This window comes from Sinohyriopsis cumingii, chromosome 15, assembly GCF_028554795.1.
Source record: "Sinohyriopsis cumingii isolate HCF-2022 chromosome 15, ASM2855479v2, whole genome shotgun sequence".
In the NCBI taxonomy this organism is placed as follows: domain Eukaryota; kingdom Metazoa; phylum Mollusca; class Bivalvia; order Unionida; family Unionidae; genus Sinohyriopsis; species Sinohyriopsis cumingii.
In genome coordinates, this window is record NC_142975.1 from 112,009,035 (window position 1) to 112,026,121 (window position 17,087).

General features: G+C 33.8%; 1 protein-coding gene across 3 annotated transcripts in view; it reads right to left on the reverse strand.

The window, feature by feature from the left end:
- The window catches only part of LOC149782496 (uncharacterized), a 110,333-nt gene extending 96,696 nt beyond the window's left edge, over nucleotides 1-13,637 (reverse strand). For all 3 annotated transcript variants that reach the window (XM_089933915.1, XM_089933914.1, XM_089933916.1), the window contains exons 1-4: nucleotides 13,145-13,637; nucleotides 10,513-10,572; nucleotides 1,523-1,775; nucleotides 1,008-1,174 (exon numbers count right to left, since the gene is read on the reverse strand). In XM_089933915.1, the coding sequence (XP_089790041.1) occupies nucleotides 1,008-1,174; nucleotides 1,523-1,775; nucleotides 10,513-10,572; nucleotides 13,145-13,408 (744 nt within the window). In that variant the 5' untranslated portion in view covers nucleotides 13,409-13,637. The remainder of the gene's footprint in view (nucleotides 1-1,007; nucleotides 1,175-1,522; nucleotides 1,776-10,512; nucleotides 10,573-13,144) is intronic.
- Nucleotides 13,638-17,087: the final 3,450 nt, after the last annotated feature.

Here is a 17,087-nt window from a genome sequence, read left to right on the forward strand (position 1 = left end):
TACTGATCACTGCCGTCTCACCTCTGTCTGTGTGGGTTCTAGTCTAGGATTCGGCCAATGTGGGTATGTGAGAAAGCTTGCCAGTAGCTTCTCGTGGGTTGGTGGTTCTTCCCTGGGTTTTCCCGGGTTCTTCCTCCACCATTAATACTGGACGCCATGCATAGCCTATCGTATGATAAAAAATGGTGTTAAACCTCACAACAACAACACTACAACAACTTATGGTGTCTTTGTCCTTTAATGTGTGCTTCTCCACCTTCTGCTTATGTGCTTAGAACAGTAACACATTGACCTCCAGTCCATACTGAGCAGAAATGACATGTTGATAGATTAGCAACCAGATGAAACTACATATGTAGGATGGTTGTCAGTTCATTTTTCAAACGTTTACAGATCTGGCATTTAGTTTTGTCCATGGTCTAATCTCTAAGACAAATAGAGCAGAAATTATGAACAGGTGTAGCTCTGCACATGTCCTGTTTTATGAACTCAGTGGGCATAGAGAGATAAAGAGTTACTATTGATACTTACAAAGTGGACACTATAATATAAATGAAAGACAATGTTGCCTGTAGAAGAGGCCCACTGACAGCCTATACTGACAAATTCAGTGAAGCTTGACATATAGAAAGAAATGTTAGAACTTCCAAACAAATGATACAGATTTGTGAGGCCTCTATTTTTGACAAGTGCATGCAACAATTCAGCATGAGAAAAAGTAGTAACTGAAGTATTTACCAGATTTGGCACCAATCCCTCTATCAAGTGAGATCACTCTAACTCCCACCTAGGTGGGCAGGTAACTTTTAGACTTTCAGCTAAAAGGTTTTAACCTGAAAGAGCTGAATTTGCAAGGTATTTAAGTAGTTCTCCTAAGGTATTATGATCAGGTATTAGTAACTGAAGAAGAAACAAAACATTAAAATTGAAGAAATTTTCCCAATAAATGGAATCTTGTTCAGTTTATATTAAACTGACAAGTACAAAGTTAAACTTGAATATCTAACCTTATGATGTTGGCCATGTAGCATAAAGTGAAGTTTCATCAATGATGGCCAGCCAGTGGGTGGATGTAGATGAAATATCCAGCGATGAATAATGTACTCTGCTAGAGTCCACAGCAGTATACCCATAACAAATAATACTGGTAATGCAGAGGGAGTAACGGTTATGCCTGTGGGAGAAAATAATCTTGCAGTTAACTGAAATATATTAATTTATCATATATTACTTAATTACTTTAATATATTGTTTTGAAACAACAGAATGAATGGTATGTACTCTAATCTGCTGGCCCATTGAATCTCTCTCTGTACATCCATGTCTACATTGTTTAATGGGATACATGACATCATCTATATGACTAGAGTGAACACAGCATACTGAGGACTTTGTATCATGGTATACTGAGGACTATGTATCATGGTATACTGAGGACTATGTATCATGGGACCCCCACAATATGCAATATGCAGCAGTTCTTTTAAGCAGTTGATTTTTGGAAGATATAGCTGTAACTTACCTCCATTAATGGATTCCATCCAGACTACTGGTTTACTCTGAAGATTACTAACACACCAATGCAACAAAATAAACATGATTGGTGCCCAGTACACAGGCACTAGCCACCAGTAGGACTCCGTAAAAAATTCAGCAAGGTCTGATTTAAATAATCGGATATGTTTATCTGTAGGTTTGTGAACCCATTCAAAATATTTGTCCCCCAGGACAGGAATCTGTTCCACAACTGGTTGAGTCATATCCACCAAGTCAGTCTGAAACACAAATAATGATGGCTATTTCATGTAAAGATATAAAATATTTTCACTCTTTGATTGAAAATTTAAATGACAAACTGCATGTAATCAAAAATGGCAATTTTGGTCATACTCTTGTTGAAAGCATATACATTGTTCATTTGTTCATTGCTACACTTCCACTGTTTCTGACATCATGATGCTGTTTAAATATGGTTCTGCAAGCACAATTAAAAAAAAATTGTATTTGATGATCAAATTAGATTTGTATCTGTAAAACCTGTATGCCCCCAATGCAAATCAAAGAGTTTACGTTCAGAAGTTAGCAACTTTGGAAAACTTATAACTAAAATGATTTTTTTTTACGGGAACATGTGATCAAGTCAGAAGTATATATGCACAAAATTTCATTTGTTTACATACTTAATGTTTATTTTGCTATCAAGGTTTTTGTCTAAATAGTCAGGAAGTTTTGAAAAATGTATTTTAAAAAATTGAAAATTGCCCTAGATCCTAATCAAGTCAACTATATATGTTGATATGTCTACAAAATTGTAATCATCTACCATGATTTGATTTCACTTAATCATGCTAAACAAGGGTATTTGTGAAACTCATGTCCAGCTCCCAAAGTGTTCAAAATTGCGTAAAAAGTAGAAAACTTATTGTAATGGCCTAAAAATCTAATCTGATCATATACATTTGAATGCAAATATATGTATTCATTTCATTTAACTCAAGTACACCTTATTCAATTGTGCTATCAAGGTTTTTGTTAAATAAAAAAAAAAAATTTTTAATAGTAGAGGAATACAAATTACTTTCTGAACTGCTTTCATTGTTATTTAATAGTTTTTAGATAATTTTTGTTTTAGAATAAATTTCAATGATTACATTGATAACCCTTCTCTCTGCACATTACACCTGTCTCCTTTACTGACAGGTTTGTTTTTGTTCACTTTTGGTGCTTTGTAGGACAGCATCATAAGTAGGTTATTGAGTGCCATGGCAATAGGAGTAAAGTGCCATGCCATAGAATGCACCACTGTAGCTGACCCCGGTTGATCTGATTGCATGGCTGACACAAACTATGTGAAAGCAGTGCACTTTCTTTCAGAGTCATTTTCAGAGGGGCATCAAATCAAAAAATGGGTCTAAAAATCAGACAAGGGAACTAAAATGAAATAAAACATTAGTTTTTTTATTCATATGAAATTCTTCTTATTTGGTCATAACTTAATTTACTTTCAAGTTTGAATACATGTGGGGGAGTGCTAAATGTCTGTTTTGCACATTGCCATAATGCCTCATGCTAGCCCTGTCCAATTGCAAGATCTGAGTCTGGCTTGCTAACCACTGAGCCACCATGGTTCCACCTACACTGATTGTTGAATTCCACCAAAATACTGATAGGAAAGTTTCTTATTCCTTCTTACTCCAAAACTCATAAATTACAATGGACCTTAATACATGTCAAACGCAGATCTATATATAACATCTTTCTATATTTAGTAATAGCAGTCATATTTTACAGTAGTTCAGCATCATTTGTAACAATCTAAATTGCTTTCAATTCCAATTGCTTTCTATAAAATTTGGCCAATTTATTAAAAGAAATCATATAAATGTTTTTCTATTTTCAATAACAGTGGCCATGTTTGATGGTAGTTCTGCATTATCTGCAGATTTAAAAGCCTTTTAAGACGTAATATTTTCTGGCAAATTTAGTACATATCTGTAAAGCAGTTACATGTATTAACAAGTCATTTAAAGTTGTTTTTCTTTAATTTTAGCAATGGTAACCATTTCTGGTCATAGACTGGCAGCATCTGTAAAAATTTGATATGTCTTTGTGCTTACATAAAATTTGATCATATTCAGTTCTGTTTTTGAGAAAAAAGTACATTAAAGGTTTTTCGATCTAAAGTAACTATGGTCATATTTAAGATGAGCATATTTAAGATGAGCATCATTTGTATAAAAAAACACAACTGAATGGCCTTTGTGCCAGAATGTTCTTTATCAAAATTTTGATCAAATTCTATTTAGAAGTTATTAAACTTGGTCAAATACTGTTGAGCAATTTTTAAGAAGTCATTTAAAGAATTTTCTATTTTTAGTAATGACAGATGGTGTGATTAGCATAAATTATACAAAATTAAAAGGACATTATACCAGATTGGGATTTTTGGGGCAAATCTGGTCAAATTCTCTCCAGCAGGATTATTGGTGGGCTTTTTAATAAGGCATTTAAAGAATTTTCTATTTTAGTAACAATGGCAATAGTTCAGGCCACAGTACTTTACATCAAATATGGTGAAATTCTGTTCAGTGGTTTTAAAGACGAAATCATTAAACAATTTTTCTGTTTTTTGCAATGGTGGTCAATATTTGATGAAAGATCAGGACAATTTTCTAGAAAGTTAAAAAAGCTTCATGCCAGGATACTTTTATCATATTTGGTCAAATTCTGTTCAGCATCTTGAACCTATAAAGTCATTTAAACACTTTTTTTGTGTATTCTTTTTGTAACAGTGGCTCTATTTAATAGTGGATTGGCATCATGTATGCAAACTTGCAAAGCCTTTATTCCAGGATGCAATGTGCACTGTTTGGTTGAAACTGGTCCAGTGATTTTGTTTGGAGAAGTTGAAAATAGCATTGTTCATGTATAATACTCAATGGACTAAGGGCCATACTGTAAGCTCAGCTGTCTTTACAGTCCGGTGAGCTAGAAAAATAACAAGCAATCACTGAAGACTTGATTGGATGAAATATAAATTTCCTGTTTCTTCATGTATAGTAGTAATCAATAAATAATGATTGTGAAGTACAGCGGTCATTAAAATGCTATTCAAAGGATCAATAATCCAGTATACCATAATATAACAGTAGTCATGTTTATAGATTATATCAGTTTCATTTAACTTCTCCACTCTAATGCTGGACACGTACACAGTTAATAAACAGCAGTGATAAACAAAGCTCAGAAATTATGTTACTTATCTTTTAAGAAGAAGCTTTTATCAATATTTTTGTCAGTTAAAGCACTACTAGTATACACTGTTGCTGACAAATAACTAATAACTGAGGCAGTCAACACTGCTGTCTTACGTTTTTACCTGCTGCTTACACAACACACCTGCATGGCCAACCACATAACTATATAATATGATTCTTGATTACTCAAGATGTCACCTATTACTGATAATTCAACTTGCAATCCATGATATCATGTACTGTGTAATACTGAGGTACTTTATGATACAGGACCACTGCACATACTATTTTATTAGGTTTCCAAATACAGCACTCCCTCACTGTAAGGCCCTTCAATATAGCACAGTTCCTTAGATAAGACTGATATAGTACTGGATCCCATCTCAATATACAGTAACAGAATTATATGAATCTATGTAATTCATTGTAATGTGGTTTCACTGTTAGGTGATATACTCAATAGCTGCCCTGGGCAGCATTTTAATGAGGGATTGCTGTACAGTGTACTCGAGGGTGCACAATATACCTTACTGTGTGACATGTGCATGTTAATATCTATTTAGAAAATAAGAAACTGGTCATACATTGTTAAAATCAAATAAATTTTTATGTCTGTAAATCTTCCCAATTATCTGGTCAAGTGGCAGCACAAGTTTTCTCTATCATGCATTTTTCATTCGTAACTTTTGTCAGGTGACACAGATTAGCATGGCTTTCAATTTACAAGTTTCTGCAAGTATATGCTTGTGCTACCGAGCAACCTATTTAGGCCCTGGTATGTGCGTTGTAATTATGTTCCTGCAGAGGAGGAGGTCAAGGACTTTTTAAGAGGGTGTTATGAGTTTGTATTTTTGGATTTTACCATTTATGCCTTTAGCTTTCTTTGATATCATATATCCTCACTTGTAAGTCGAGTCAAACTGCAAACAATTCAGATCCTGATCTGCTGAAGCAAAATGTGCCAGCAGATCAAGGCCCATGTTGTTTGTTCTACTGATCACTCCTAACAAACTGCACAGACCCAGATCTGCCAGCACATTATGAGACAGCAGATCTGGGTCTGTGCAATTTGCAGTTGGACTCATCTTATAAGTGAGTACATATGATATGCATTTTCAGGTGGAATACCTAAACTTATTCAGCATTATATACCCCAAACTACTCATGTTTTATATCCTTCTTACTCTTCTAAATAAATCAACTAAAACAATTAATTCATATTTGTCAAAAATAATGTACAGTCACCAATTGGAAAACTTTGAAGAAAGCAAGAAAATAAGAGCAAAAAATTTAAAGTTCATTGAATTTTATTCCTAAAATGTGTACATGGATGAACGCTGACCTTTATGCTAAAATGTTTGAGTTACTTGACAGAATGAAAAGTAACCAAGTTTCATTTCTCTTTCTCAGAGAAGATTAGTGATAACCACAGAAAAAGATGCAAAATTTTATAAGTGACTATTACCTAACATATACAATCCTGATTGCTGCATGACATGCTATTAATCTGAAGAAAAAAGTGAACCAAGGTTCATCCCCATACTTAATGCCATATTTACTCACTTATAAATCAAAACTGCAAACAACATAGATTTTAATCTGCTGTCACATAATGCAAAAGCAGATAAGGGTCTATGATGTTATTCTACTGATTACTACTAACAAATTTCATAGACCCAGATCTATTTGCACATTATACAACAGCAGATATGGATCTGTGCCATTTGCAGTTGGACTTGACTTGCATATATGGTACAGCATTTGAGTTTTAAAGCAAAAACAATAAACTACAAACATTTGACCTGTGACCTTCACACTGAAGATGCAAGCCTGACAGCTGAAGTGACTTATTTCAAACAACTTTTGAGCAGATGTGGAGAAGGGAAAATGGGACTCTAGATGCCATAATATTTATTTATGATTTTGACCTTGAATATAAATGGTCCTCCAAAGTGATATATAACACACTTTCCCCAGGCCTATGTGATGCTTGAAATAATTTTATTCTGTTCTGATATTTTTCAATTGAGAGCATACCAAATATGTAAGAAATTTTGGCTTGGAAACAACAAGGAGATGATATTTGTATCCTTTTGTTTGCATTAATTTGTTTCCACACCAAACACTAATGATAGAAGCCAACCAGAATGAGCTGGCAGTTTGGCCTTACAGTGAAATATTCATAAGGTAATTGGTCCACTTGATACAAACTTTTTAAAGTGGTAAGTGCATGCATTATGCATGCAAAATGTGCAGATATAAGTGTCTTATTCACATACCATTAACTGTGACTATACCCATCCCTATTTATATTTTGTTGGCATGGACCAGGCCATAATGAAATGGGAGTCTGATTTTGTCCCAATTTTGAGTGAACCAGTAATAAAATATATTATATTCCGGACTTGATCTGGCCCTGAACTAAGTGGTTCATTAATAACATGTAGCCAGGGCTTGATTTTAGCCTCACAGCCCTAAACTGAATGCATCATTAATAAGAATATATTATATCCAGGCCTTGATCTGGCCGTGATTTAACTGTGTCAGTACTATGATGTAGCCAGGGCTTGATTTAGTCCCAATTTGCATCAGTAATTAAAATATATTGTAAGTGATGCTTGATTTTTCCCTAATTTGAGTCAGTCAGTATTAAGATGCAGTCAGGGCTTGATTTTAAAATTGTATCCAGGGCTTGATTTGGCTCTGATCTAAGTGAGTCAGCTATAAGATGTCGTTGGGGCTTGATCTGGGTCCTAATTTGAGTGGGTCAAAGATGCAGATAAGATTTAATCTGGCTCTGATTTAAATGTGTCATTAATAAGATGTAGTTGGGTCTTGACCAGGAAATGATTTGAATGGGTCAAAGATGCTGATGAGACTTGATCTAGCCCTTATTGGATTGGGTCAGTAAAAAGATGTAACAGCTACTGGGCTTGATTTAGCCATGATCTGAATGTATCAGTAATAAGAACTGTTTTGTTGCTAGGGTTTGATTTTGCCCAGATTTGAATGGGTCAGTAAAACGATGTAGCTCGGGCTTGATCTGGCCTTTATTTATGTGGGATCAGTAACAAGATATAGATGGGGCTTGAATTAGCCCCAGTTTGAGAGGGTCAGTAATAAGATGCAACTGGGACCTGATTTTGAGTAAGTCAATAATTAACACAAAAGATTATCAGTGTAATGTGGCTGACAGCATAAGGTATGCTGTCTCTTTCTGCAAAATTAGGCAAAAATGACCTAGAAGTTTGTATGATTGGAGTTATCTGAGATGCATCCATATTTCAATTTTCTTGAGATTAGGTAAAATATTATCCAAGATAGTATGGGTGTAATGGACAAATGGCTGAGAATAAAATCACAAAGGCATGAAAAGTCTGAAAATTATGTTACATTGACCTATTTATAAAACAGTAGAATTACTCTTCTTGAGATCTATTAACATACAAATTTTTCTTTAAAAGTGTCATGAAGGTTCTCAATCATTTTGTAAGAGTATTTTCCCTGTTGATTCATTTGTTTATTTGTTGGTGAGTTCATTTGCTATGCCAAGATACTGATGGCATAGCAAATGAACACACCAACAAACAAATGAATCAACAGGGAAAATACTCTTACAAAATGATTGAGAACCTTCATGACACTTTTAAAGAAAAAAATATAAAATTAGGGTTGTTAAACTTTTTTTCTCGAAAATTATACATACATTTTTGGAGAATTTAAAACAGAAAATATAGCAGGAAGTAGATTATCTGACAACTCATCAGGAATATGATCTGACATACACACTCAAGTTTCTAAAATAACAAGAAACTCAAAATTACAATGGTTTCAAATTCATGTTACTCATAGAATTTTACCAAAGATATTCATTTCTGTATAAAATAAAATAATCCGATACTGATAAATGAACCTTTTGTAAAAAGTTTTTGGAAACAATACTGCATTTGTTTTGGAATGTAATGTGATAATCAGGCTGTGGAATGATGAGTCCCACTGGATTTGGAATAAAGTGAACATAGATACTGTGCCAAGTGCAAAATCTATTATACACGTATTGGGAGATGCAAGTAGAGATAGAAAATATAAACAACCTTTATATTTTTTTTTCTAGCTAAACACTACAACAGTATATGTAAAAAGAAAGGGGATTTGCCTAGATTAGATAGGTTGAAAGTTTTTTTTAAAGTCCAATATAATCTGGAAAAATATACTGCAATTAAATCTGAAAAGAAAGAAGGATGTATGTTTGATTTGGGAACAGTGGGAACCATTATTCCACAAGTAACTAAGAATGATGTCTTAAAATTCAAATACATTTTGAATAACATTATGTTACAGTGTAAAATGTGTTTGCATCATAAGCATAGCTAACCAAAAATTGTTTCACTGAGTCTAATTTGATGGTAAACTGGAACAAAAAACTACAATATCACAAAGTCTCAGTTACTTAGATGCTGTATGTTTGTATTTGTCGATCTAAAAAGAGATTGTGTACTATATGAATATGTGTGTGTGTTTGTGTTTTCCCTACACTACATAATGTCCCTCAATTATGTGAGATTGTAAGGTGACCTTAGGATGGTTTCTCAACCAAATGGTCAACCTATTATACGGGGACAATTTAAAAAAAATTAAACAGGAGACTTAGACTTCATATAGATGGCTGATCTCTCTGGATCTACATAATTTATATAACAAAACAAATTACTTCAAGCACATTTCCTTAAATGACGAACAAATAGGTTTGATTAGTCAACATCAAGACCAGGCTAGAAAACTTATTTGCTCAATGGTCTAACTCATTAAGCTGTAAATTTTATATCATTCACTCCCAGCTGTATACAGTACACCTCTTCATAAAGGTACCCTCCTGTTTATGTTAACTTCTAGCCAAAAGACACCTATCTATAAAGTGATAAACTTATTTTGGCCAGTAGACAGGTTTCACTGTAATTAGGATAGAACCAAAAATGTTTTCATGGAATTTCATGAAAATCTTCATCTCAAGCAAGTTTAGGATTTTAAAAGTCCTGCTGCATGTTGCCAATCAACATGCAACTGAAAGGAGAAGTTACACTAAAGCAAGAACAAGTCTAAAACAAGAAGCATACTGATATGTAAGCCATGTGAGTGACAAGAACAGAATTTCTCACTGGGCTCAAAAGATTTGGCTGCAGCATTCAAAATTAGCAATAGGAAGTAGCAAATCTACCACCCAAAATTTCAAATTACTAATTTCACTACCAAGAAATTTAAAGACAAAAACTACTTCTGACCAAATTATCAGTCAATTTCAGTAATAAAAAAGACTACTTATTCACAGTAGTAATCTAACTTATGTCATGAAATGTAGACAGTTTATTTTCTGACTCCCTTGATGTGATAGATCTGAGTAAAATTTAAATTACACTGCAATATATACACTGCAGTATAACTGACTAGTGTCAAGAATCATGACAATAAAGTTTCATTCATGTATGTTCACAGCAAACTGACATGCCATACATAAATTTCAGCAAGCCAACACCCATTCTCTGGCCATAGCTAATCTGAATGGTTGGTTATAGCATTTTTCCATTTTATTTTCACTAAAGAGAGCTAAGCAGAGACAGAAATCTTAACAATTTACATAAAATATAGAATTTTACTTCTTTTTTCAGCAAATTGAATAAAATGATTTTTGACACTTTAACTAATCAATTCAATTAGCTATGGGTGGAAGATAGGTATGGTCAGTTAAGCTAAAATGTACCATGGATGAATCATATCTATCTGAGCTTGCATTTCCATTCAGATCTCCCTCTGATGTTATCTGAAAGCAAAAATATAGAAATTGCAAAAATATTAACATTTTTCTTGCAACATAAAAACACACAAATATATGGTTCTATAATATTTTTATAAATCTGGAAAAAAAAGATTCATTGAAGGTTCTTGTAATAAGTTCAACCAATTAATGAAACAGGTACACCTTTATCACACATCAAACAAGAATAGAGAGCATATCATAGGTAGGTACTGTATCAACCAATTTAATTAATTTGTGAGCAAAATAAGGGGGGGGGGGTCTACTCCCATGTCTAACCATGCAATTCCCTATGATTTATATTATTCCCCACCCATCTGGACCATTACCAAAGATTCATACATAAAATTCTATTACTAATATTGTCTGTCTTCTTGCAGTGATTGCATCTTTAAAATTTTATGAAACAATATTAAAAATGTCACTTATATTAAAAGTTTTAACACATCTGACCTATGACCCCTTACCTGAGACTCTGGAGCTATTGATCAACAAAACTTCTAACAAATAAGATCAGTTCTGCAGTCTGAGCTTAAAAAAATGACAACTATATAGTTGAATGGCAATAAAAATGTCCACATTAGCAAGACTGATTCTATGCTGATGTTCAACGTGAAAAGAAGCCAAACATCTATCTCTTACAACTAAAAAATGACAACCTTTATTAAACTGATCTATTAGGATTCTGAAATTTGCTAATCTTTTATTCCAACCCATATATGGGAAACCTTGTATAACACTCTCATTATTCCCATCTCAATTATTGTTCTACTATACTCATATTGTTGATCTTCAGAAGAAAAAAAAATTGCAACATGCATAATATTTTAAACTATAATTACAGCACTCACACACTTCATACATTGTGCACCCAATCAACTGAATTTTCAAAATACCTCACAAATTATCTGCAACAACTGTTGCTTAATATCATGCATGGCTTGGTCCTCAACCACTTAATTTCAGATCAATTCATATTAAAGTCTCTGATTTCCAACCATACTAGAGTCAGTTTTAAAACTAGATGTGAATATTGAGTTCACAACAATTGATGAATATCAGTCACTACTAATGAAATGTGGCTTATCATGCCTCAGTCAAAAGCAATGTTTATGATGTGTCAATGATAGTGGAATATTACAGCTGGATAGCCAACTTTGCTCTGATATTGGAAATTAATGTTCCTACACTGAGAGGATGCCATTAAAAATGAATTTAAAAAAATTAATAACTACAAAATTTCTAGATGTATTATAATTTTTATCTCATCCACAAGGCCAGCAACTCAAACAAGTGTAATCTGCATCATCTGGAAAAATGTGCAGGGAACTGATACTTTACTCTATTAAATGACTTGTAATGACCTTTTATCGTGGCTCAAAATTAGTTTTTTTTTAACAGAGCAAGCAGGATTTGATAGCAGTAATATTTTCGACTAGAAAAGTTAAGCTATGGTTATGTTCAATGTCAATTTTCTTTAGCTGTTTTACTTTTTATTAGTGTTAACAAGGGAATACGGTTAAAGAAAAAGCAATTGTGTTGCGACATGAAAATATGATTTTCATTACTACATGTTCAGACCATTACCAAATTTCAAACTTTCAAACAAAATATATCCATTAAGTCCTTATGGAAGTATGAAGCAGCCAGTAATACATTTCTATAGCATATGTCATAAATAAAGAAGATCCTTTTAGATTAGCAAAACAGTTTGCCGATTGCAATGTGCTGACACAGTTGCTGACATGACAAATTGGTACATCTTTATTGTTTTAGACATGCTGCCAGAGTACAGCAACCTAAGTATGTGAATTTATCGTTATCTCTTCAGTAATGACAACAAAATGCAACTGATAACTTATTTTTTTGGGGGTATAAAAGACATCGCCATCAATAACTTATTTGGTTGCTGCAAAAGATGTCTAGACTGATAACTTACTTTGTCCGTGTAAAAGACATCTCTATCACATATGCATTCGAAATATCTTGACAAGTCAATGGCAGCTTTTTACTTCCATAGGGGTTATAGAAGACTACCAAGAGATTCATTTTAATGTTTAAGTTCTGTGATACATGGTGTTAACATGGTTTCAAATGGTCTTACCCATTTAGTTCCTTTATGTTTAATTGTTTTATGTGATATCAGGGACTTTGACATGTGTACAAGTCCCTGTACTATGTCTGATATGGAATGTTCTTTATATTGTTAATCACAGGTAAGTTTGACTTTTACATGTACTTGGAGTTTTATATGGTACACTTGAAGAATTTTAATTTTTTTATTTTAATTTTTTTTATACAACTGACAGGATATCCATTAGAATTCTTAATTGACATTTGTGTCAATAGGTAGTAACAAATATAAAATTTGATAGTACCATCAATACTAGTAATACACAGAATCAGAACTGCAAAATTTACATCACGGTGGCTTGTATTGTTACTTACAATTTTTACCTGTAAATTATATAGGTAAAAGTACCTTTGATTTATAGGTAAATTACCGGCCCTGTGCCTTACGTGATAACGCGTGTGAATAACACACAATATTAAGTTTCTGATGTACACCCACGCTTACCTTATTATTATTTCTATTTTCCGATTCCAGTTCGCCGATATGGTACTGGTTCAAAATATCGGTTGCTGCTGAGGAATGTTTGTGGTAGTCGTGATTTGTCATTACATGCGTAACGTCCAAGCCGGCATGTTCTTGTAATAATTCTCTGCCACCTGGGTGCTTATTCCCAAAATCTGTAACATCGTAAACCTTCCCCTTATTTATCACACACAAACGGCCACTTCTAGCCTGTAAGCGAACAGACGTTTCCGAAAATTTTCTCATGGTGATACGCACGGCGTCCTGTAACCAACGTCCCGAGGCAATACGTATGCACTCTTTTAGTGTGGCCCTGGTCCGGTTTGGCTTTCTTTGCCACTAACGCTTCTTACAGTTCTTTATATTTTTATAGATCTCACTGTGCAATTAGAACTAGGAGTGCCCTCATCAATGTAAACAATGCATGATATAAATTTAGTGATGATGATTAGGGTAAAGTTTGCACTGCATTGCAAGCTGCCATGTGAACAACCCCTACAGAGCTTTATTTACGGGTCGATAAAGTTTCAATTTCGCAATGACGTGTGGACTAACACGTATATACCTGTTGCCTAGATAATATTGATCAAACAATATTCATGTGAGGACAATTATGACCACGTGATAATGAACATTGCAATCTAAATCGTTATCCTAGTCATTAACACGAGCGAATGTATTGGTGGTAACAGGTGAGCCCTGACAAAAAATGTACACGTGTAGATTTTTATGAAAAGGGAACTAAATAATACTTTCCAAAGTAGCATTGTTTTACTTAGTTCTCAGGCCTAATATATATATGGGTTCTGGAAACTCCCAACGACCAAAACTCGCCCTGTAGTTTTGTTATACAAACGAGGTTCCCAGTCCACTGTAAAATCATAAGGTCAGTACGTGATATTAGTCATGTTTACAATTATTATGGCGACTGGGATGTACACTGCTAATTAACTTTTTAAGCAGGTGAACTTTTGTGGGGAGGGTCATACAAGTAGTACAAAAAATTACCAAAGTGTAATTAACCCGTACATTTAAATGGGTAGACATAAAATGTTTACATTTTAAAAAATAGCGATCATAATATTTAAATACGTCAAACAATATATGTAGCATCCAACTGAATTTACATTATAATTGTATGCCGCCTCATTTTTCGGCCAGCGAATAACAAATTGCAAACTTAAAAATTTCTCGTTGATAAACTTGTACAGTTCGCTTGTTTAAAAATAAATCGGCTGTGCCGCTATTCAAGAGGTGTAACTCTAGAAAATGTCCAGATCTGTTAAAATCTTTCTGCCCAAATAAGTCAGATTTTTACAGTTTTACATTTTGACTAAATCTTTAAATATCCATTTACTTGGTACGCCAGTAATTTTAATCAAAATAATAAAATGCGACTGAACTCTGGCTAATTTGTCGTCATATAAATCGGACCAACCATCAAAGGTTCAGTTTTTGTGGAATGTATATTCTCTGTAAGAGAGGTTCTTGGATTGTATCTTTGGTATTCAAAATGTCAAGGTCAAAATTGCGCTCTTTTTCAAAACAGATTACTTTTATCTATGCATTATGGGATTGCGGACTACATCCAAGATTTACTTATCTCCCCACGATGCTTGCCTGAGTGGGGAGACATAATGTAACCCCGCGACTGGGATTTCCTTCTCTTCGGTCCAAACCCGAACGTAGATTATTTTTCTCATCCAATATTTTCCTTTAAAGTAAAAATAATTCTTCACTAGTGTTCACGTTCAATGTTTACATGCGACGCATGAATATAAATATGTTAATGAAGGCTGTGGTGTGACCGTTGCGTCCGAAGTACACGGTTTATACGCGTGAGCAAAGAAAAATAACAACATGAAACGTCGCATAATAATGAGGTATTATCACATTTAATACCTCATTATTATGCGACGTTTTATGTTGTTATTTTTCTTATATGGATGTTATATGAAATTGACAATAAATAATTAATATTTATTACAAGAAACTGTTTTATTTTCATCAGTTCCAATTTTGAAAAGTTATATTGTAAATAATAAAACGATATTGGCTACTCAGTTCTACAGTAGTTATATTTAGTACAAGCTGTAACGAAGAGTAACATCTTTCTTTAGATTATTCATGGGTAATTAGAGATCTGTGTCATTATCGTATATAACTATTCTTTTCTTTAGAGGCACAGGGGCTCGTTACAAAGAAAATCAAGGGATGGGGGCTCTAACCTGTAATAATATAACACACAGGGGCTCGTTACAAAGAAAATCAAGGGATGGGGGTTCTAACCTGTAATAATATTATTACAGGTTAGAACCCCCATCCCTTGATTTTCTTTGTAACGAGCCCCTGTGTTTAGAGGAGGTAAAACTGTGTGTGACATACTTGTGTTGTCCTTAATATTGATTGAAAAATTACCCCGTGTATAATAGACCCTCCAAAAACGGACTCTAGCGGACAACCATGTGCTAAACTTTCAAGTTCACGGATTCTTTGAAGATTTATTTATCTGTCCTGGAAATATGGCAAGTGCTGCAGTGAAATTTGCTTATGGATTAATGTGTTGACGGATAAATGATTCCTTCTGGCTAGTAAGTGCATTATTTGTCATTAAACAGTGTAGGTAAAAGTTATATTTTAGATTCAACCGGGGCACAATGGATATGCTTAACAAGATTAGAATAAAGCATGTTTTATATAACACTTTTATGGCTGTTGCTGAGTTTTCCGTAGTTGTTAAGAAAGTTGGGAGGCTATGAAGTGTATAGGTCTATAGTCTATGTGCATGGATCAGTGTTTTCTGTTATAGTTCATTTCACACAGCATTGAGAATTTTATCCTATCTGTATCACAATTATTTTTCAGGTCAGCGCCATTAAATGTAGCTAAGAGTTCATAATTTGTTTCACACGAAGTATTTAAAACTAGTCAGGTAGCTTTAGCTACATTTAATGACGCTGACCTGACAATGTACTGAGCTAGGCCTGCATATAGGATAAAATTGGCCATGCTGTGTGGAACGAACTAGCATAATACCAAAAAGCTCGACATCGTATGCGTTTGTGTCTTTGTCTCTCTCGAAATGTTTTTTTTGTGTCACAAACAGTTTCAGCTCCTCCACAGCAAAGAATAGTTATATACGATAGTGACACAGATCTCTAATTACTCATGAATAATAAAACAATATCTTACTCTTCTTTTTATCTTGTACTAAGTATAAATACAGTAGAGCTGAGTAGCCAATATCGTTTATTATTTACAAAAAATAAAACAGTTTCTTGTAATAAATATTAATTATTTATTGTCAATTTCATATAACATCCATATATTAAATGTGATAATACCTCATTACTATGCGACGTTTTATGTTGTTATTTTTATTTGCTTACGCGTATAAACTGTGTACTTCGGACCAACGGTCACACCACAGCCCTCATTAACATATTTTTATTCATGCGCCGCATGTAAACACTGGACGAGAACACTACTGAAGAATTATTTTTACTTTAAAGTAAAATACTGGGTGAGAAAAATAATCTACGTTGGGGTTCGTTACAAACCCCAACATAGATTCTATATACTTCCGAAATTTTCACAACCGTTTTAGTACAACAGCTATATATTTTATTTTTTTGCACACAAAAAAAGGAACAGATGAAACGTATTGCTTCGATAAATTACAATCAAGGCATATATTACAGTGACCTTAGCATGTCATGAAAATAAACATAGTAATTGGACCAAGTGTTTGGAACTATGTTGTTACTCTTGGCAGAAGATCTGTCCTCTGAAATGGTGGGCGTATGGATAATATCCTAAATTGGATTGTAAACAGCCAGAGAGCAGAGCCGCTTACTTTATAGGCGATTGGCCGATAAATCCGCCCCACAACAATGATGATACCGACTGACGATTTAGCGGATGA